The 23,401-nt window shown below is 40.2% G+C and overlaps 1 protein-coding gene across 5 annotated transcripts in view; it reads left to right on the top strand.

The window, feature by feature from the left end:
* The window catches only part of LOC134089299 (2-oxoglutarate dehydrogenase complex component E1), a 49,181-nt gene that overhangs the window by 14,939 nt on the left and 10,841 nt on the right, over window positions 1-23,401 (top strand). The window contains exons 3-15 of one of the 5 annotated variants that reach the window (XM_062543724.1): window positions 8,657-8,845; window positions 9,678-9,780; window positions 12,887-12,931; window positions 13,430-13,471; window positions 15,753-15,868; window positions 17,424-17,578; window positions 17,992-18,138; window positions 18,712-18,802; window positions 18,910-19,089; window positions 19,845-19,973; window positions 20,674-20,853; window positions 21,823-21,975; window positions 23,211-23,313. In XM_062543724.1, the coding sequence (XP_062399708.1) occupies window positions 8,657-8,845; window positions 9,678-9,780; window positions 12,887-12,931; window positions 13,430-13,471; window positions 15,753-15,868; window positions 17,424-17,578; window positions 17,992-18,138; window positions 18,712-18,802; window positions 18,910-19,089; window positions 19,845-19,973; window positions 20,674-20,853; window positions 21,823-21,975; window positions 23,211-23,313 (1,633 nt within the window). Of the gene's footprint in view, window positions 1-8,656; window positions 8,846-9,249; window positions 9,344-9,677; window positions 9,781-10,667; window positions 10,689-12,886; window positions 12,932-13,429; window positions 13,472-15,752; window positions 15,869-17,423; window positions 17,579-17,991; window positions 18,139-18,711; window positions 18,803-18,909; window positions 19,090-19,844; window positions 19,974-20,673; window positions 20,854-21,822; window positions 21,976-23,210; window positions 23,314-23,401 lie in introns of those variants that run through there. The other 4 variants (XM_062543725.1, XM_062543727.1, XM_062543726.1 and 1 more) reach the window with 4 other exon arrangements.

Here is a 23,401-nt window from a genome sequence, read left to right on the forward strand (position 1 = left end):
GTAGCCGAATCGCGGGGGATCTTGAAAGACCTGACCAATAGTTGGATCGCTGCTTAAAACATGCCAATGGCAATGCCGTTGAACAGTGTGTTTCAGTGAATTCGAAATGTTTCCATAGGTCGACACAAAAGTGATTGGAGTGTTTGTAGCCTACTTGTAGTCGGCCTATGTGCTCTAGAAGTCATTAGGCTTGTGCGTTGGGTGTTGCGCGCCCGCTCAAGACAACCCTGCAGTAATGTATGGTCATACCCCCGGTCTAAAAATCTTTGGCATATCTCTCCAGCTTGTCTTTCAAAAGCCTCTTCGCTGTCACAGATGCGGCGTACTCTTAGTAATTGACTATGGGGTAGGCTACGTTTCAGTGTTGGTGGATGGAAACTCCGATAATCTAGTAGCGCATTGCGATCTGTGTCTTTACGGTAAATCTCAGTGTGTAATGAGGTGTCCTCCTTCCTGACCAGTACATCCAGAAAGGCCATGGCTTTGTGGTCAGAGTTCGAGGTAAACTGTATGGAGGGCAGTCTAGAATTGACATAAATATTAAAAGCTTCCAATTCCTCATTTGTCCCTTTCCATATAAAAAATACATCATCAATATACCTGTACCACACTTTCAGATGTTGCTTGAATGGGTTATCAGAGTAAATGAAATCCTGCTCAAATTTTCCCATAAACAGGTTTGCGTAATTGGGAGCCATAGGCGAACCCATTGCAGTACCCTGTGTCTGCAGATAGAATTTATTCCGAAACATGAAATTATTCTTTGTTAGGACATCAGTGGCCAGTGAGATTAAAAAATCAGTGTGTGGCACTTGGTACGTCTCTAGATAGTATCTTAAATATGCTAGACCATCTGTGTGTGGAATGTTCGTATACAGACTTGTCACATCCATGGTACATAACATGTCCGATGCATTTACATCTCCTATGCTAGCCAATTTATTTAAAAAATCAGTCGTATCCTTCAGGAAGGAGGGCAGGTTGTAGACTAGTTCCTTAATGTGATAATCTATGTACTGTGAGAGAGGTTCTGTTACAGATTGATTACCTGACACAATCGGACGGCCAGGTGGATTATCCAGCCTTTTGTGGATTTTTGGAAGAGTAGGCCTATAAATGACCGGTCTTACTGGGTTAGTTTGTAACAAATATTTATACTCCTTATCATCAATGATTGACTCACAAAGTGCTTTTTTCAATTTTTACTTTATCTCATTGTGAAATTTCATTGTTGGATCAGCAGATAAACGCATATATGATATTTCATCAAGGAGCTGTCTCTCAATTTCCGCAACATAAGAAGTCTTGTCCTGGACGACAATTGAACCACCTTTGTCTGCAGGTTTAATTACGTTGTCATTGTCCAACATAGATACAGACGGTTAGAAGGTTGCCGCCCCCTCTGTGGGGGAAAACATGCTAACATCACACATGAAAGTCAATGGGCTAACTCGCTAGCAGAAAACAAATGTTTTCCCCCACGGGGGGTGTTTCAGCCATGGTTAACACGGTAACTGGGGGCGGTAACCACGATTATGACGAGATGCCGTCTGTATGTATAAGTTGCTTCAGTGCTTCTTTTTCAGAGGTCAAGAGGTTGGGCCTAATTGAATAGTCCTCCCTCCCCAGGCAGGTGAAAGTGTCTCGTTCTACCAGTCGGCAAAAAGTCTCTAGCGAAGAGTTATTGACTGAAGGGAGAAAAGTGCTTTTTGGTTTAAACACAGTCTTTTTCGAGACAGGGATGCACTCCTGGGTTTCAGTCACTTGTGTGCTATATAGTCTTATCAGTCCCTTTCGAGAAAAACGCCTTCAGGCGAATGGATCGGAAAAATTTAAACATTTCTACTTTCAAAGTAAAGGGGTCATTTCCCTTAACGCAGGGCTATTCAACTTCAGTTCAACTTCACTGGGTTTTCAGGGGCCGCATAAAATAAGACGCCGCAAAATAATTGTATCCAACAATATTTGATAAAATCAGAGTAAAATTCAGTTCAATTCAATTGAATTTTATACACTGGCATAGAAACTAAGAACATAGCCTATTATCCATATCCATAAAAAAATCTTCTCAGACAGGTGATAGGCTGCCACACAAACTACAAGTATTTGAAAACACCCAGGCTAACCATAGTATTTCATACCTGATGTCTGATAGCTGCCATATCATGCATCAGTGGGAAAAAATGCAGTGTTGATTTAACTAGCCTACTTCAAGATAATTAGGCTCATAAGTGTTTCAAACACACACAGTAGCCTACAGCGCCAATCTCTCAAATATACTTAGCATTGAATTTAAAGAAAAAGTAATGCCAGCTCTGCCTCTGTTTATCTGTTTCACGATTTCTTACCGCCAAAGATTCTAAACTTCGAGCCTGAGCAAATCACAAACAATAACATTCCCACGAGTGGAGTGAAGATGGCTCTGTCTAAAGAAACGTCTAATTGACAACGAGAATCGTTCATTTTACCCTCTGCAACAAGTACGAGACTTTCATGTTTATTGTGCAACGAATCCATCGCTGTAAAGAAGGAATATAAAGTCAAGAGGCAATTCTCTACAAACCACAGCTCCTGCACTAACTTTCCCGAGGGCTCGGAGGAACAGAGACCGGGTATGATTGTAACATTTTTGATTTGCGCACGCTCGAGGTTTAGAATCTTTGGCAGTAAGAAATCGTAATTTAATCAACATTTAATTATAACATTTAAAACGAGTTACACATTTGGAAATGTCAGTTTGTGTAGTGATGTGCTGTGTTCTCTGAGTGAAGATAACTGGAAGAATTAGTCTGGCCAATAGGGGCGGGCCGACAGTGCGCTACTCGCCAATCATATGAAGATCTGTGCACAACCGTCAAAGCGAGTTCATTCTCATGACGAGACACGCGGGCCACAGGAAATTTGAAGCGGGCCACATCTGGCCCGCGGGCCGCTAGTTGAATAGGCCTGCCTTAACGGGATCAAAGGAGAGGCCCTTGGACAATACGGAGAGTTGATCTCCACTAAGATGCTTAGAAGAGATGTTAATGATGTTGGAGCGTAGGGCTGCACGATATTGGGAAAACATGCAATATGCGATAACATTATTGAGTACTGCGATAACGATATAGCTTGCGATATTTCAATATTTCATGTCTACTTGCTTCTAGCATAGACTGATGCAGACTATTAAAAAAGAAATGCATTGATTCCATTCCAACATGTTGTTTTTTTGGTTGTTGTGTTTTGTAAAAACAAAACAAAAACCACTGTCAGTTCCAGTTTGACTTTCTGACACTGGTCAGTCAGGAAGAGGTCATGCCATTTTTTTTTCCCATATATCTGAGTTTTTAGATTTGAGTATATTCAACTTTACTGTCATGGCACAAGTGAAATATCAGTAACGAAATTCAGTTTGACATCTAGCCAGTGATGCAAACGAGTAGGCTAACTGACATGTCAAAAAGTCCATCCATATGAAGTCACTACAACGTCCCATACACATAGAAGCGAACGGTCCCAGTGGACTTTTTCTTTGAAGTTTTAAAGTTGAAAGGTGTTGTGTGGATTCTGCTTTGTTCGTTTTTAACTGAAATGAAAATGCAAAGCAACAGCGATTACCACAAACTTTAAGCCTACCTCTGCTTGCCTGATCTGAATGCATAGGCTTACTTTCGCTTTTGGCCAAACAATCACTCGCTCGATTCGCAATGACTTGGAGTTGGATTTTTTGGATAATAGGACTACACACAATTAGGCTATACATGCTTTTTAAACGTAGACGTAAACGTATCACGTAGTTTACAACTACCAATTGAAATCAAAGTAACTTACATCGATTCCCCTCTCAAAGAAGCACACGCACTTTAAACTATTATGCATTTCACAGGCAGGCTAAACCGAGCGCGTAATTTAGGTGCTCCGTTTGCTAAAATAGTTTAGAATAAGCTACTCTATTTTGTTTTCACATGGTTTTCACACGTAGCCTACGCGTTGCTATCACATCTGATGTAGCCAGTTGCACTGATCATGGAAGGTGGTTGATGTGGCCTCCCTGTCAGTCTCACACGCGTGCATTGTATTGCAGTGTATTATTGCCTATACGCAAAAACCGTATCAGACCTTTTAAGCTCTGGCGGGCCACATAGCCTACTGTATCAGATCCTTTAAGCTCTCGCGGGCCATATGAAATGAGGTTGCGGGCCGCATTTGACACCTATGCCATAGACTGTATGGAATGCACGGCACAGAAAATATATCGAATTTTATCGAAAATTAAGTAATCTTTGCGGTATGTCTATCGCAAGCGTTGATATCGCGATAATGATATATTTTAGATATATCGTGCAGCCCTATTGGAGCGGTCATTTACCTCCGATTGTTTGCGTTTCTTCCCCCCCCCCTCTTTTTCCCCCTCCGCTACCTCCGACTGTTTGCGGTTCCGTGTTGTTCTGTCATTGGGCGTCGGTCGCGTAAAAAACGGGTGGCGGCGGCAGATGAGTCGGTGTCGGTGCTCAGGTCTCCAGAAGAGGATATGCTTGGAGTCCTCCGCTGTTTTACTGTGTGTTCACACCGCCAGCGACTTGAGCTTCCAAACATTCCGGAAGTCATTCATTTTCAATGGAAGCCGGCTTCTCTCAGCTGCCAGCAGCGACCAATCCGTCGGCGTCGCGTTTTGGGCGTCTTGAGCGACTAGAGAAAGTTGAAAGTGGTTTAACTTTATGGTAATGAGCTATGACGCGGTTCAGCGACCAAACGACTTTCAACGAACATAGAATGCTACTACGTCAGAGCGGCCAGGAGCGGCCAAAGCTTCCAAGCTTCCCACGGCGTCCTTTACAGGGCGTCCAGAGCGATTTTGGAAGCTCAAGTCGCTCTTGGTCTGAACACACAGTTAGAGTAGTTCTGCCAGGGCCTTGTTTTCCTTGAAGCCAAGGATACACGGCGTTGTTCCTGTAGTCCATTGTATCCCTTCGGTAATTATCCATTTTGATGCGCTGTGTCTCAGCTTTGTATGTGTTTATTTGCTCTTCACGCAAAGCGTGCATTGGCATTGGCATGTTTTAAGCAGCGATCCAACTATTGGTCAGGTCTTTCAAGATCCCCCGCGATTCTGCTACAAACGAGCATCCAATTTAAGAGACCGTCTGGTACAGTCGTATCTCCCTGCACCAAGCCCGCTGAGTCTTTCTTTAAGAATTTCAGACGGCAACTTTAAGTGTTTTAATTGTGTAGCATGCAACTCTATGCTGACTGAAAAATCATTCACACATCCAAACACAGACAGGACGTTTAAAATGAAAGGCAGAATTACCTGCCTAACCTCTTTTGTTGTATACCTATTGACGTGCCCTTGTGGGCTATTTTATGTGGGTAAAACAAAACGTCAATTAAAAAGTAGAATCTGTGAGCATAAGTCTAACATCAGAAAGAATGACGAGAAATCGTCAGTTGCGAGACATTTTAACTCTGCAGGTCATGATGCGAACTCTGTCAGGTTTATGGGCCTGGAGACTGTCAATCGGCCAAATAGAGGAGGGGACCGTGAGAACCGCCTTCTACAGAGGGAGGCTTCATGGTATATATTTAACTTGAATACATGCACACCTAATGGTATGAATGAAGACCTATCTTTGACTTGTTTTTTGTAAAAACTGTTTTGGTAAAAAAATGTTGTTTATGTAGGCTAAATGGCCTGTGCATTATGTGATTAACAGAAGAAACAATGAACTATTTTAATTGAATTATTATATGGGATGACACTATCACCATTGGTGGATTGTGTGGGTGTATATGTGGGTGTGGGTATAAATAAGTGAGGTTGTTTATGTATCTGCTTGAGCACACTGAGGAAGGCGTTAAGCCGAAACACGTCTGTGCAATAATAATAAAAAAACACGTTTAATGCAAAGTGCGACCTTTTTTCCTTTTCTTTGAAAGTGTTGACACCCATGCTAAAGTTGACTAAAAAGAGGAATATAAGATCATCTTTTGGAAATTGATCTTAATGCCTTAAGTAATAATAATAATAATAATAATAATGATAATCTTTATTTATAGAGCGCTTTTATAAACATAGTTTCAAAGTGCTTTACATATATAAAAGAATAAACAGAACAGAAAATAACACACAAATGAAATGTCTAAAAACAATAATAGAATGATGAAATATCCAACCTTTAAGGGCTCCAATTTTCTTTGTGAGTGAATAATGTATCGTAAATGTTTTCTTTAAAATACTGGGTCGTAAGTATTGGCACCCCTATGTAACCCTATGGGAATTTAACACATAGGGATAACATAGGGGCTGATGATTATAAAGCGGGAATGATGGCAAAAACCTCCCCTAGTTGAGTGACAGGTGTCAGGTCTTAGCTGGTAAGAATGCGTGCGCTATGTCAGACTGTGAAGGATGGAAGATGATGAATGAATGGGCATAGCCTAAATTGATAAAGAGTAAAGCAAATAGCCTAGGAGCATAATGAAACACGGACTGGAGCAGTATCTTTGCAACATGTTTTAAATGAATCTGTATGAAAGCATGTAGCCTACATTCGCAAAGAGGAGAAACGATTTAATTTAATTTAGGCCTACAATGAGACGTTACATGCAGTCGTGGTTTTGATTGTCGGTGGCGTTATTGCATCCCTTAGTTGCAATGCACAATTATTCCCTCGCATGACAGCTCCTGTAGGCCTAACCGCACGTTCATTTCACTACATCGCGAGTCGCGACGTGAAATGCCACTAAAGGTGGTTTGTGAATAGGTCTTAGTGAGTTAGGAGTCCTCTCGAATTCTTTTAAGCTGTCGCTAATGCTTCGTGAATTACTTTTAGTGAAAAAAATTAGGAGTACTACAGTTAGGAGTGACACGGCCATTATTTTTAGGAGTTTCTCCTAAATTCGCCATTTAGGAGCTACTTTTAGCCTTAAAATTCTTTGTGAATACGGGCCCAGATCAACTTCCCTTGGCCTTTAGAACTAAAATTGTCTCGCATCATCACACACCCTTCACCATACCTAGAGATTGGCATGGTGTTATGTTCAGTTAGCCTATTAGCCTGTTTGATGCTCATTGAGGCAAATCAAACCAGCTAATAGGCTAACTGAACAAAACCGACACACCATAACAATATGATCTTTAACTAACCGCTCAAAGCACTTCATGGCACAGTGAGAACAACTGGGCGGTAAATCATTAAGGCAGCTCACTGTTAATTTTTTACGGACTGGAATGATTATGGTCCTCTTGAAACATGTGGGGATAACAGACTGAAGCAGGAAGAGACTAAAGATGTCCATGAAGACTTCTACCAGTTCAAATGCACAAGCCTTGAGAACACCTGGGATGCTCTCCTTGAGACTGTAGTCTCAAAGCGGGCATAGAAGGAGTTCAGCTCCTCTGCAAAAGAAGCAGTCACCTCCTCTACTCTGCATTTCTTTCCTCTGTAGTCTGTAATTGTCCTTAGCCCACTACACATGTGCCTGGCGTTAGAGCCACTCTAGTATGACTCCACCTCAGTGCTTTAACCAGAAAAAAAAATAAGGAGATAAATGTATTCCCATAGCCCTTCCCTGTATATTAACCTCATAGCAGAAGACATCAGCAGAATCTATGTTTAATAGACAGGACATTACCCTTTGAAGGATTCATTCTGTGCTTTACTGTTAATATTCTACTGGGCAAACGATAACATCAGTTACACGTTCTGATACGTTGTTTGGTTCTTCGCTATGAAGATTTATTATTATATTCTGGCGGCGTGAGGAATATTTCCTTATCTCGGCCTGGCTTGATTGTGAATTTGCTGATTGTTTTCAACCTTTGGTTGACCTAGAACTGAAATTGTCAAAGCCTTACATCATCAACAAGTGGCTAAACATTACATGTATTCATTTAGCAGACTTCAAATGTCAATTATATTACAAGGACCATTGTCCCCCAGAGCAACTTGGAGTTAAGTACCTTACTCAAAGGCACACCGGTGAACGCCGGGAATTGAACCCACAACTTTTCAGGCTAGTAGCTGCTACCCCAGCTTCTAACCTACCACCGCCCTCAACTTTGTATCGAATGACATTTTAGAAAGGCCATAGATGTATTTAGCTTTAATTATCTTTAAAGATGCTATGTGTAGTTTTTAGTAATGGCTTATGAAGCTGAATTGTATGGGCCTGACTAACTAATGGTTTGTATGGGGTCCCTGGTTGCGTCAGGTAGTATGCATCCAATCTGTGCTAGTAGAATGCTCCATTGTCTTCCATGTAATGACCACTGAAGCATAATAACAGACGGTTAGCAGACGGTCGATCAGCTGTGTTCTAAAGAATGTTTGATTCAAGTTCAGCATGTGTTGTGAACTATTTTGGTTCTTGTTTGAGTCTTGTCATGTGGAATTTATTTTTTTCGTTTTGGCAAGTAGCAGTATAATAAGTGGGACAACGTATAGAAGGGCGGTCATTATCGGGAGGATAATTCCCTTCAGGGCGAAGCAAGGGGATTCACCCTATCTGGACTTATTTTCCTGATATTGACCGCCGTTCTAATCATTATCCCTTACATATAGAATCACATGTGTAGAATATGGAACATGTGCAACAAGTTAAGTAACGCAATGAAACGAAACCAGTCTCCCTATGTGTCTCCCAGCCTAATTGTTTTTTTTCCCATTCCCAGTCTTGGGATATTTTTTTCAGGAATGCTAATGCAGGGGCTCCTCCTGGCACAGCTTACCAAAGTCCCCCCCCACTGGGCACCAGCCTGGCAAGCCTCACACAGGCCCAGTCTCTCGTTGGGGCACAACCAAATGTGGAAAAACTGGTGGAGGATCACTTGGCAGTGCAGTCTCTCATCCGCGCATACCAGGTTAGACTACCTCCAGCTTTATTTATAATGATAAGAATTGTAATGTAATCTAGTAGTCGAGTAATGGTCAAAAAATGAGAAGCATGGTTGTAATTTGATGAACTGCTCTAGAATTAATATTGGTAACTGCAGCTATAACTGCTCAAGGTATAATATTGATGTTAACAGTCTACAGGATGTATTTCAGTCGAACGGGGGATATTCTAATGTAAGTTGCCAAGTGCATTCAAAGATAAGTGGCTAAATTTGAGAATTAAGTAGTGTTCAGTATAATTGATTCAGTGATTTCCATAAATTCAGTAGGTAATATAAAAACATCTGTCATGTTGAAAGTGTAGTTAGATCAGTTGAACATGGCACAGTAGTCCCATACTGTCATATGACTGCTGTTACCTTACTTTCAGGTGATGGGGCATCACAATGCCCATCTCGATCCCCTTGGCATCAGTTGTGTAAATTTTGACGATGCCCCAGTAAATACTGGGTTCCAACATGTCGGTGAGAAATGCTCAACTCCTCTAGCTCTGCAGAACACTATTAATGAGCTTGTGTTGTGTTAATGTTGCTTTCCCTCTCCCTCCTCCTCTCTGTCCCCCATCTTTCCCTTTCATTTTCTCACAACTTTTGTCCTGTCCACTGTCCTGTTGTGACATCTGTCCTCTGACTTCATCAAAACACATCTGATGTGTTTGTGTTGTGCTACTCTCTCCCATATCCTCTACGTTTCCCCCACCTTTTTGCCTATCTACCTCTCTACCTCCTCTCTTCTTTCTCTCCCCTTGTTGGTCGTTGTTGCATTCCGGCCCCACTTTGGGGTTTTATTCTCCTGTAGATTCGAGGGCATCATGTTGCTCAGCTGGATCCCTTGGGAATAATGGACGCCGATCTGGACTCTAGCGTTCCATCTGACATTATCACATCTTCTGACAAACTGGGTGAGGAGACAAAAGCAAGCCAAAGATGACTGATTTGTCTGAGCCTTTATGAACCTTCTTACTGCTGGATGACATGGCCACAGGGAAAGCAAGGCACTCTGCTTCTGCTTACTGGCCAAGTTTGGCCTGTCTTTCCAAAGAGCAAGCCTACTCCCCTGTTTTGCCTAGCGCAACTCTTGTATAGATTAGCCATTAGGTAGCACCTGGGCTTATCACAATGCTTATTTCTTGCTAAGCTTGCCCTTTTCTATATTTGCATCGGGCACCTTAGCCGCTGTTCTGTGTCTTTTCAGCTTCAGTTCCCTTGAAGATATTGTAGTCTAGTTTCCATGACCTGCCTTCTACATTCTGACTGTACCGGTGCTCCTGTCTTTTGGGGTAGTTCTCTGTCCCTCTTGATTAACTCAGAGGCTTTTAAGACTAGAATCATGCTTGATGATGCAAAATGATGCATATCTCAGCTTCAACTTTACAGGATTAGAGGAATGTTTTCAAATCAAGTCATGGAGTTAAAGACTAAATTTAAAGAACTAAATAAGACAACATTTAATTCAATGAAACTGGGAAATGACTGAAGACTGCTTCCACTGCTTTCTCCTTTGACTGACCGTACTAATCTTTCTGCTTGCTTTGCATATTGCTGGAAACAATTGCATTTGCACTAAACACTGACTACGCTCTCTCTTAATGTAGCAGCATATTTAGGGACCAGACACCTTGGTGAACATTTGAATATTACTTACATATTGGACAGGCCTATCTCTCAGACCATAAGCACAGCAATGTATCATATTTATTCTAGTGCTATACAATACAATAATCGTATATAATGCCCACTGACTTTTCCTTATTCAGATCATCAGCAGCAGGCCATGTCTTGATGTGTGGAAAAATGTGTATTTACTCAGGTTAGTTACTAAAATACACATAAATGATATGCTATTACCATCTAAACCTGTTGAAATGAAAGTCTTTCTTCAATAGTTAAAACACAACATAAATGAAGGTAATAGCAAACTCAGACGTGAATTTGAACACTTTTATTTAAGGTTTTAAAAACTGGGGAAAATGGGTATTGTACACAAATAAATGTGGTGCATTTGCTTTATGGACAGTAGGTCCATTGGGTGGCATGGCTTTTGTGCATTTGCAGTACCTTAGGATTTTGACATGCTTTGCACTGTGTGGTTACCAGCCTCACATTTAATCACACAATTAACATGTTATACGTAAACAGATGAAAACCATTTAGTTGTTTTCCACAAATATGCTGTGTTGCTGACAAATTCTCACCAAAAGACCACTATTGGCTGTCTGTAATGTCACTAATCACTCTGTTATGACATCATATCCTATATGAGGCACTCTCCTTCTAACTTTGTATTGATGCAGCTGTTGAATGTCTATTAGGTGTGTACAACATCTGTTTCCATGTAATGAAATGTGCAGATATTCCACAGAAGGAACATCTTGCCAGTGTAACTTGAGTGAAGGGGAATGATAGCAGGCAGTGTTGATGTAGTTTCATGATAATCATAATGTATGCTAATAGATTTTTCATATTATTTGCCATTTGATGGTTGTCATTAAAATCATCAATGTCACATATTGTCAATAGTAGAAGATTTACTGTAATGACAAATAAATATTTGCAAGTTGCAAGTTAGTAACAAGCCCATTGGTTAACATTACTGGTTAGTTTGTCATCTAGTTCAAACTATCAGTACAGATATGCAAGGGACAATTTGTGTTCGCTAAATTACAAGAACATATAAGCATCAAACTTTTAATTTAGCCAGTAATGATTACCTAGATGCATTTTATTTATAAAATTTTTTCATGCTAAACCAGACTGTTTGATGCCTCCTTTGAGAGGAACGAGGTAGGTCTGGATTTATCTGCCCCCAATTTGCTAGTAAATTCTGCATAGTGTACCTTTCTAGCCATATGAATGTCCCGGGTTGATCTAATGCACTAAAAGAAACAAATTCCATGTTAAGTCATCCGATATTGGACCAGTCGTGGCAACTGCATATGGTTGTGACCATCAAGTCTCACCACTACAAATTACTTGTTTCTCAAGTTCTGAGGCTTGCCTACATACAGTACTGTTTGGCATATTGTATAGTAAGCGAGCTGTTTTGTGACATTGGCGCAGTAATAGCTTTTCCCTGGCAACCCGATTGTGGAGCTCATTTTTGTTCAAGTGCCTCATTATTTTGGGTCTTGAAACAGTCACACCACTTTCTTGCAATGAAATATGTATTTATAGTGAGGTAGCTTGAGGGTTTTTCTTTGCTTCACAACCAATTTTCCTCGTAGTTGAGGCTGAAATCTCTGTTGGTTTGCCTGACAGTGGCTTGGTGTAATGTAATGTTACTCAGACAGTAGCAACAATTAGCTATGATTAACCGTGTTAGCTGTGTAAAAGTATTACATTGGCTTGCATTAGAATAAATATAAGTCATCTTACAGTGAGGTGATTATGTGACGTAGCCACATACATAGGTCTGTTTTGTTAAGGTTTGCATAGCAGAAATAGCATAGCATAGCATAAATCCATAGGGATAGCCCGGAGGAATTAATTAATTTGATTTAATTTAGCGCCATTAGCAGAGAGATCATACAAGACTGAGAGTAACTATGCCATGTGTTACATGTGTGCCATATCGTTTAGCCATTGTTTTCAACTGAATCCCTTGAAAAATCTGATCACATACGGCTTCTAATGCAACTCTACAGAGTTTTAAACTGAAGACTGAGTGCGGCTGGTACTGATCTGCTTTTGGCTTATCTGTGTTCGATTGGCAGGGCTTAGTGATGGGTCAGTAGTTTGTGTGTGTGTGTGTGTGTGTCTGTGAAGGTGGGCATGTAATAGTTGTTGCTTCCTGTAATAGTTTGAGACGCTTTGTGTGTAGAATACTGTGTGCAGTATGTAGAAACAGTGGATGTTTTGATGTTATGCGCTGTGAGCTATCAAGTAGCAGATGTGGTGTGAAGCGCTAGCTTCTTCTCCTGCTTCATCGCAGCTTCATGAGGACCCAAGAGAATTGGGTGGGTGACTAACCTCATTGGGTCTTTTTGTTTCTTCCACTGCCTTCCCCAGACATGAGAATTGTCAAGGAGCGACTCAGTGTTCTAACTGTTGGAGGTAGGCTCTACAGGATCGAGGTGTTTCTCTGTGTGTTTGTCTTCTTTTGCGTTTTTATTTTGGTCAAGCCAGGACTTTTCATGTAGAATTTTGTAGACAGTCAATCTCTATACTCAGAAATGTGCAGTATTCCTCATAGTGCATACAGCTTTAGTATGTCTGATGTGGGCTATACAGTGCTCCATTTTGTGGCTTATGGGGTAATGCATCTCAGAATTATAACTGAACTCTTCTACAGTGATTGTCCTTTTTACTTGGTGTGCACTGTGCCATTTTTACCATGCAGTTTTTAACTCATGAGAATAGGACACAATATTAATGGGTATTTAAATCATGGGTTTTTGCAATAACTCATATTAAATGATTAGTATTATTTTTTAAAGATACATTGCTATGAGTGGCAAAGTGATCATTACTTTAATTTTCTCTTCACTCCCTTCTGAAAGCAAACACTAGCATATGTGTATTATTTCCCGTCTTCCTCTTTTCATTTTTCAGAATCTGATTGTGTCTCCTATGTTAGGGACTGTGTGGAACAGGGTAATAAACATCTTACATCAGACACTATAGCTTTTTCAGCTTGTGCCCAATAGTTTGGCTTTTTGACAGCAAGATGAAACGTTGCACTGAAAGATACCTTTTGGCATTGGGCTGTGGATGCTGATCTGCTCTTAGTCTTTCAAAGTCACTCAGGACTCGAGACACTGTCATGGTTTGGAGTTCTGTCTTGATGCTCAACAACGATATCTGTATAATAAGGCATGTTGCACAAGGAGGGCCTCTTTTTCTCCTTTGATCTTTATGTTACCAATAAAAACCTTTTTGCAGCCTGCAGGCACCTTGGAGACCTCCATGTGTCTGCCTCTGACTTCACATTGTATTGATAGGGGTGGGGCGCAGTTACCCTTGGACTTTGTACGAAAGCTGGAGGCTTAAGCTCTAACTTTGTTCAACTGCATTGTGATATTCTGACACTGTAAGCCCTGCTTTTGGGTTGTTGAGTCTTCTTTAATTTCCTTCTCTTCTCCTCTCCTATCTCATCTCTTCTCACTCTCATTATCACTCAACTCTCTAAATCATATTCATTTACAATTTTACAATGAACACATCCAGATTCAATCAGATACACATTTATTTAATCCTGTAGACACACAATGATACTTTCACATAGGATCACACCCACCATCTTACAGATTTTCAATTCCTATTCCCTAGACTCTTTGTCTATTTATTTTCCGCTAATAATTTTCTTAAATTTTGTTTTTGGCTTTCTGAATGAAATTCAAGATGCCACATAATATAGAAGATGTGTTCCCCATGTTGCATGTCTCCCATAATCTATTTCATTGAAAATAGAATGCTACAATATTTTTTCCATGAACGGCTGACCCCCAAATGGCACATAATTACACCACATTTTGCAGTATGCTAAATCTGTATGATTTGCCAAAAGGCTGTTGTGCAGTGTAAATCATACTAATATTAGTATAAATATTATTAGTATTAATGTTAGGGTATTGAAATGTGAAAAGAGATTAAGTTGTGGATGTTGGTGGTATAACCATTACAGAATTTAATTCTACATTTGTCTTACAACTGCTGCTTCCTCTTAGAAACACTTGCTGGTCTTCATAGTTTGCATCATTTGGCTTCAACCGGGTCATATTTTTGAGGTCAACACTTGCATTTTGTTTGTTGTGTGCTGTGGGATAGAATGCTGTTTTGGGGGTTATGTGTTGGTATAAATGAAGATGCATATGTGTTTGAGTGTTTTGTCTCTTTTTTTGTAAGAGAGAAAGACATTTTTGCCAAGGCATGCACCGATATATCGGCCTAACATTGGTGTCAGCCAATATCTGCCTTTCTTGACTGGTAATGGCCTATTAAAGGAACATGCTGACTTTTTGGGACGTAAGCTTATTAACCGTTTTCCCCAGAGTTAGCTAAGTCGATACATACCCTTCTCATCTCTGTGTAGGGCTGGGCAGTATGGCCAAAAATCTATATCACAGTATTTAAAAAAATTCTGATGGTTTCACGGTATGTGAAATATGTATTTTATTATCATCTCTGTGCGTGTAGTTACTTGGTCTGACACACCCACTACTAGCCTAGCTTAGCATAGGTTTCTCAAAGTGGCTGGTTCCGCAAAAATCATTCTAAGTCAACATAAGCCTATTCTAGACCACATTGTCAGATTTTGAGACTATGTACTGTTTAATCAGATACATTTTACAACTGTACAGTACTGATACGATTTGATTTGATTTTATTGTATGTTGGAAGCAGTGATAATATCATTTGTATATTGTGATTACAAACTCAACAGTATATTTTCTCTTTGTCTTTACCTCTATCATTATTTGAACCTCTCTTCCCCCTCATTCCACCCCATCTTCCTGCCTCTCATTTCTCACCCTTTCTGTGCTTGTCTTCTGCGTGTCCTCATTGTGTTTGTTCTGCTACCGGTGGTCATACAATAACTCTTTTGTGCTACCTTGCTTATATATTGTCATAATATTATTAACATGTTTTGTCTTGGCTTTTTTAATTTGTTTGCTTTTTAATTAAAATCACTGTGTTTTCCTGATGAAACATCTCCATTTTGCACTCCCAATTAACCCAACTTTCTTTTCTCCCATTTTTACCACCCTTGCTTTTCTGGTTTGACCTCTCTTTCTGTATCCTTTATTCCATTTCTGTGGACTGACTACATTATCTCATTATCTTCTCATTTTTACCTTGGCATCTGTCATCTTCTGCTCCCTTACACTATCCCCTCCTTCCCAACCCTATCTCCCTGGGTTTGCTGGAATATCAGGCTTTTATGGTCTAGATGAATCCGACTTAGATAAAGTGTTCCGCCTACCGACCACAACCTTTATTGGTGGGGATGAGAGTGCATTGCCCCTCCGAGAGATCATCAGACGGTTGGAGGTGAATGGAGTCGCTCGCTGGCACCACATTACACATACACATCTCACAACCAACAATAACATACTAACCCAAAATGACAGAGGGCCAGATGTACTAACGTTTTTGCGCCCATTTCAGGCGTAACGTGCGCGTGAAAACATGGGGAAGTATGTACAAACAGGCCGCAATGAGGGAAACACGCAGACTGCCTGTCGCGGGAGCTGAGAATGGCTATTTGCGCTATTCTGTGTCATGCATATTAATTCCTGGAGGGTCAGCTTAAAAATGGATGTAACGCGCAAGCACAGGGGAGGAGAAGTGCTTATAGCGATTGATTAAGTATTCCGCCATTTGTATGAAAACAGCGCACATCTATTTTACGTTGAAAACCTAAAGCCTGCAAAAAGCAGGTGTTATCCAAATTGCGGTTAACTGCGTCTATTAGAGAAACTTTTAGAGACAGCTGAATCAGTATTCAGAGCATCGGTTTTCTTCATTGTATTATGTCAAAAGCAACCTTAACTTTCGTTTGCCTCTCTAATATCGTATTGTCTTTTTCACGACATAGCCTACACTTCCCAAACATTGACATTGGCGAATTAATATTCAAGTGTAATAAGCCCAAAAGTAGGGAACTATTTCATAGCCGTGCGGTATATAGAAAAATAATGCACGTTCCAAACAGCGCATCATAATAGGAAATTTGACCAAGCAGTGGTATAATAAGTATTAAGTCATAGCCCTAGTCTACGTGTAGTAAATAGTTCAAGTTTTTTTTTTTAAGTGGATTAGTAGAACTGTTAGGCCTACTCTATCTGTCGCTGCTCGTTGACATCTTTGTATCATGTTTGATCGCTAAACTTTGATTCTTTTTAATGTTGCATTATTCAGCTGTGCTTGTGGTTCAAGGGACACTTCACAGATTAGCATTAAGCTTTGTATCTTTAGAAAACCAGTCATGTTTTTGAATGGTCGTGCATCATTCCCTCAGTTTGCCTTGAGATGGGAGAAATACGGATTTCAATGAAACCCATGAATAGGACTTCCTGCTTTCAATGATGTAAAATGATGATTTTTACATCATTGAAAGCAGGAAGTCCAACATTGAAATCCGTATTTCTCCCATCTCAAGGCAAACTGAGGGAATGATGCACGACCATTCAAAAACATGACTGGTACAAAGCTTAATGCTAATCTGTGAAGTGTCCCTTTCAGCTCTCCACACACAATTGGCGTTGTAGAGGGGGCAGGGACAGGCGGTGATTAACGCTGTTAACGTAATGAAGTGACAGCTTGGTAAATTCCATGCAATATAGCAAGGCACAGCGTTCGCATTCTGTGCATACAAAAACTTGTTATTAGCGCTGTCAGTACATCTGGCCCAGAGTGTTATCACAGTTTTTAATTGTTTTTAATTTTTAATTAGTGTGTAAAATATGTACAAGTGTATATTTTACCAACCTAGGTAGTGTCTAGTCTTAAGTTACCAAATTACAAAATAATATAAACTGTAAATGTTTCTAATGCAGTCTTTTCCTTGTGCTGCCCATAAACCCATACTTGTGTGTTGTTGTAGGAGTCTTACTGCCAGCACATTGGTGTTGAATTCATGTTCATCAATGACCTGGACCAGTGTCAGTGGATTCGACAGAAGTTTGAGAAACCTGGTATCATGCACTTCACCATAGAAGAGAAGAGAACCCTCCTGGCTCGAACGATTCGATCCACCCGGTACTGAGCACTTACCTCGACAAGCAAACATGGGCGTTACCGTAATTTCCCAATTAAAAGCCGTGGCTTATACATTGATTTGGCAAAATTTCTTCAGCTATTATATGGTATTAATGGTATAATATTGTTTTGTTTCTTTTAACTTGCATAAAACACTTTCCTGTGGCTTATACATAATGCGGCTGATACACAGGAAATTACTGTAGTTTTCCAGGCTGACCTGTCTTGGAATAGACCATAGCCATTTATTTTTTTATGTTTTATTGTTCATGGGAGGTTGTAAAGATGTTGAAATACGAAATGCTGATATTGATGCTGTTTGAGGTGTCTGGGTGCTGACTTTCTCAACCAAGTATGACTTTTCTTTTTCTACAGCACTGTAACATCAAGCCATGTATACTGATATGTTGCAGGTTTGAGGAGTTCTTGCAAAGGAAATGGTCATCTGAGAAGCGTTTTGGCCTGGAGGGCTGTGAATCACTCATCCCGGCACTCAAAACCATAATTGATAAGTCCAGTGAGAAAGGAGTGGAGAATGTCATTATGGGAATGCCTCACAGGTTATTAGTGTCCTCAGACCTCTATTGAAATTGCTGCTGTTGGGAGCTGACCAAGCCAGCATAATGTGTGTGACCGAACAGTGAAGTAGTCATCAATAAGAACAAGTCTTTCAAACTTGAAAGTACAGCATGATACAGGACATTGCTGAGAAAGTGCAGGCAGGCGTATTCAATATGTATATGGAGCAACTGTCATCACATGCCCAACACAGTGTAGAGTTGAGAATGTTGTATTTATGCTGTTTATTATGTATGACATACACAGTATGTTTTGTATCATTATTTCTTTAAAAACTGAAACTCTCTTCACCTACCTCTTGTAACAGATAACTCATACATGACTTCTTTCCTTCTATTATTTTATTATTCTTTCCTTCTTATTCAGAGTTACTACATATTTCTTGTGTACTAATTATATTATCTGTTCAGTAGAATATTATTTATTCTGTCATCTCTGATCAATATTCCAATGACCAATGGTTCCTAGAAAGTCCTGAGAATCTTCACAGATATGAAGCTCCTCATTCCTTCAATCATGGTATGTCTGAACTTTTCAGTGTTCTGTCTCTCTAGGGGTCGCCTGAATGTCCTGGCCAATGTCATTCGCAAAGAGTTAGAGCAGATCTTCTGCCAGTTTGACTCTAAGTTGGAGGCTGCAGATGAGGTGAGTCCACTTACAAATACCATGGGCAGTCTGCATTCATGTGCAGTTGACACCAGCCAACATACTGTGAGGGTATGGGCGTAACCATGCCTTTTTGTGTTCATCAGGGCTCTGGTGATGTGAAGTATCACCTTGGTATGTACCACAGAAGAATAAATCGTGTGACTGACCGAAACATCACACTGTCTTTGGTTGCTAACCCATCTCATCTGGAAGCCGTCAATCCAGTGGTTCAGGGCAAGACTAAGGCTGAGCAGTTCTACTGTGGAGACACAGACGGCAACAGGGTAATGCATCTGCCCAGACATGCTTTATGCATTAATGAAATTAGGTAACAGAGTTTCCGTGGGGTCTTAAAGTCCAAATAAACTCTAATTTAATATGAATTTTAGGTGTCTTAGTCTTAGTCTTAGTGATAATTTTTTTATTAACAAGTTTTAAACACGATGGTGTCGATATATTGTGATAAAACTGCTAATTAAATGGAACTGATAACTGATGTCTCATGTCCATTGGCCTGCGCTTTTATGTAATCACTTTACATGCAAGTATAGTGGTTGTGTGTAGTATGTGTTTATGTACAGTATAATGTGAGCATGTATAATGTATAATGTGAGCATGTATGGATAGTACGGCTGTGTGCTTATATTGTCTCATATAAAGCTCTCTTCTGCTATTTACCCCATAAGAATGTCGCTATATTGTAAAGTATATGCAACAATAAAACACAAATTGAAACTGAAAATAACCGATAACCGACCTATAGAATGTAGAATGTATAGACCTATAGAATGTTTTTCCTCTTTGTAATTCTGGAACTCAGATTTTCTTTTGTATTTTACATGTTAAAAAGGTAAATTAAAAAAAAGTCACATTTAGCTACTTGATGCCTGCAGAAACCTTGAGGTATACAGACAGAGATATTAGAATGTTGGGTTCAGATCACGGTGCTAATTGCTGCATCTCTACTTGTGGCTTTATTTAATATGATTTTCATGTTTTTTTCTTGTTCAAAAATGCAGTCTTTATGTATGTCTTTCAGGTCATGTCAATCCTGTTGCACGGGGATGCAGCCTTTGCTGGTCAGGGTATTGTTTATGAGACGTTCCACTTGAGTGACCTGCCGTCATACTCTACACATGGCACTGTGCATGTTGTTGCTAACAACCAGGTACCTGACCATTAATACTGTCTGAAAAGCACAGTGGCAACTGATTTCCAGCATTTTGTAGAATAAGCACATAGAACCAGTTGGTTGAGAATAGGGTTGCAACAATTAATCAATTACTTGTCAATAATTGAATTAATTGCCAACTATTTTGGTTACTGGTTTGTGTCATTTTTTAAGGAAGATGCCTCAGAATTCTTTGATTGCGGCCTTTAAAACTTGAGAATGTTCAGCTTCAGCTCTTCTATGAACGTAAACTAAATATCTTTAGAGTGTGGACAAAACAAGGAATTTCAAGAAATAAACTAGGGTTTTGTGAGACAGATGTGTAGTGTACTATGAAAGCAAGTTAGTTGCAGCCCGAGTTTAGAGCTAATTCTATGCAATAGACAGATAGCAGACAGGTACCAGTAAACTCTAAGGGAACTTGGTGGGAAACTCAATTTTGGGATGTCAGAGTTTTCTCACAACAGTAGGAACTGTGTGTAAACTGCAAGGCAGCTTGGTGAAATGTCCAACCTTATTGTAGTTTTTAGATCAGTATAATCCCAGAATAAACCATCAATTCATCTTTTTAAATGGTCAGGTTTACAAGGCCTTGTTATAAAAGTAGTCCAGTCTGTAGTAGTCCTTTCTGTCTGTGATATCAGGAGAGATTTTTTTTATTGACACCATCGGTTTTATCTGCCCTCTGTCTGTCCAGATTGGCTTCACCACCGACCCTCGAATGGCGCGCTCCTCTCCCTATCCCACTGATGTTGCACGCGTAGTCAATGCACCCATCTTTCATGTGAACGCAGATGACCCTGAGGCTGTGATGTATGTGTGTAATGTTGCTGCAGAATGGAGGGCCACCTTTCATAAGGATGTAGTGGTGGATTTGGTGAGTGCCTTTGCCCGCTTTAGAATATCAACATTATGACTTCTTAAGGCCTGAACACACCAACCCGATTATCGGCCTTCGGGCAGTCGGGGACTCGAGTCTGTTTGGTGTGTCCCGTGCTGTCGCCAGTCGGCGTCGGGGCTAATTTTGGCCAGTTTTGGCCGACTTGACATGTAGAGTTGGCCAGTGGCCGTCGGTCTCAATAACCAATCTGATTGGTTGAGTCCTAACCCTTCGTAACATCTAGGTAGCAGAGGACTTCGTTTTTAAACTAACCATTAGCCCTACATTCAGCGATGTAAGTTTCGGACCCATTTTGATAGACCTTCCTAACATATTTTTGCTAAAACTAAGTTTCTGAACGTGTGTTATTTCAGGTTACTTCCCATTCACTTTTCGTTTACTGTGCTAATATTAGCTAGCAAGCTAGCTAGGTTAACGGGCGAAAAGTTATTTATTCTGTGCCCAAGAGAGTGTTTCGTTGGCCTCACACACAAGCAATGGCAATAAAATAATACACACGATATAATTATATTTATATTTTCTTATTGCTTAATCAGAGAAGTCCGAAAACTAGTGGCAATTAGTTCTGCGAATCCTGCATAATATCTACTCAGCTCGGCTGACTCTGAAGCCTGCAGTTATGGGTAATGTATCAGAGTTCACGCACGCGCAGAACGTACAATCGGCGTCGGCGTCGCTTCGGTGTGTTCAGTAGCACTTTTTTGACCGACCAGGGGAGACGAGAGCCCGACTGATAGTGCGACTGCTTTTCTGCCGACGGTCGGCCGGTCGTGTTGGTGTGTTCAGGCCTTGAAACTGGAATATTGAGTGGTGTTGCCTGTGTTCGGAGTGTAATGTCTCAGTATATTTGATTCTGTCAATGTTCATGTGACCTTTCAAAAACCTTGTTCTGTTAGTCTTTGAGCCCTTAGTGACTTGGTGTGTGTGTCTTGGTCTATTCCTTAGGTGTGTTACAGGAGGAACGGCCATAATGAAATGGATGAGCCCATGTTCACTCAGCCACTCATGTATAAGCAGATCAAGAAGCAGAAGGGTGTAATGCAGAAATATGCTGAAAAGCTCATTGCTGAGGGCTCAGTAACCAGACAGGAATATGAGGTAAGGGGCGCAATATACCAGTCTTTTTGTGCAACACACTATAAGATCCTCCCACAATTATCCTTAAATGGGTCGAGGCAAATTTTACATCTACCAGATTACCATACATCTTGCAGGTAAATCTCCCCAAAACGGCTCGTCTATGGATGGAGGTGAACTATTCCTGTTGTGCCCTATAGGTTTATTAGGGGAATTACCTACAGTCTGTTACATTGATTACACTGTGAAAAGCTGATAGTGCTGCAAAACCCATTTTAATACTGGTCTCAACACTGCTGAATGGTACTGGTAGAGTTCAACTGTCACTTGTATGTCTAATATGAACATTCATCTTTCATAATTCCAGCCACACACGAAACAAACAACTACTGAGTGTATGTTTTATAGTTAAGCCAAGTCAACTCTATTTATATTGCACATTTAATACAACAGAATTGATCCAAAGTGCGTATAGCCACTAAAGCTCATAAAGCATATTTTCTTTTCTTAACAGTAACATTCAAATACTATTTTGCATTTTGGTTCTATGTTTCATTTCCCGTCTTGGTCCACTGGACCAAGATTCTATTTTAATTTGTATGTTGGTCTGTTAATTACTCCTGTATTTGTATGTGTCTATTTTGTATCTTTGATCTTCGTTGTCAAAAAAGACAATTATTAATTATTAAAGAAAGGCACAAAAATGTGCTCCGACGCCCCCTCTATCATGTCTCTATTCCCCACCAGTGGGGCCTGCCAATATTCCAGTTATCAACATGTTTTATAGATCACACAGTGTTAGCCTATTTGGTATTTTTCCCTTTTGATGGTTACGTAATTAATATGTTCGTCTTTCAGACAACCACACATGGTACAAAATATTCTGGTTAATACATATTTAACATTATGTGAGAATTCCTAACCACAGTCATACACTGATCATGTAGCCTCTGTGCGTTATTTCCTCTTGCCATCATCAACCAGCAAATCACAGATAATGTACTATGCATGTCACTACAAGATGGTATGCATGTTTCCTGTCAAGTAACTTATTATAAATGCTTTATGTGAAGAAAGATGCTCATCACAATTTTTGTTTGCACACACCATTGATTCATGTGGTCCTTGGAGAGATACACTTCTGCTAATTTAACACTGAATTAAGCTCTTAAGTGAGTGAGGGCAAAGTGACTTTCCACAAGAAGACAGATATTTTGGTCATATTCTGATGCCAATATCCTTTTACATTTGTTTAGGAGGAGATTGCTAAGTATGATAAGGTTTGTGAGGAAGCACATGCACGCTCAAAAGATGAGAAAATCCTCCACATTAAGCACTGGCTTGACTCCCCCTGGCCTGGTAAGTAGAAAACAATATTGCCCATTTTGGGCATACTGGATTCAGATTATGTGATAAATCCTTAAAGAGGACATAGAGTGGATGAATT

The sequence above is a fragment of the Sardina pilchardus genome, chromosome 8 (genome assembly GCF_963854185.1).
Source record: "Sardina pilchardus chromosome 8, fSarPil1.1, whole genome shotgun sequence".
In the NCBI taxonomy this organism is placed as follows: Eukaryota; Metazoa; Chordata; class Actinopteri; order Clupeiformes; family Clupeidae; genus Sardina; species Sardina pilchardus.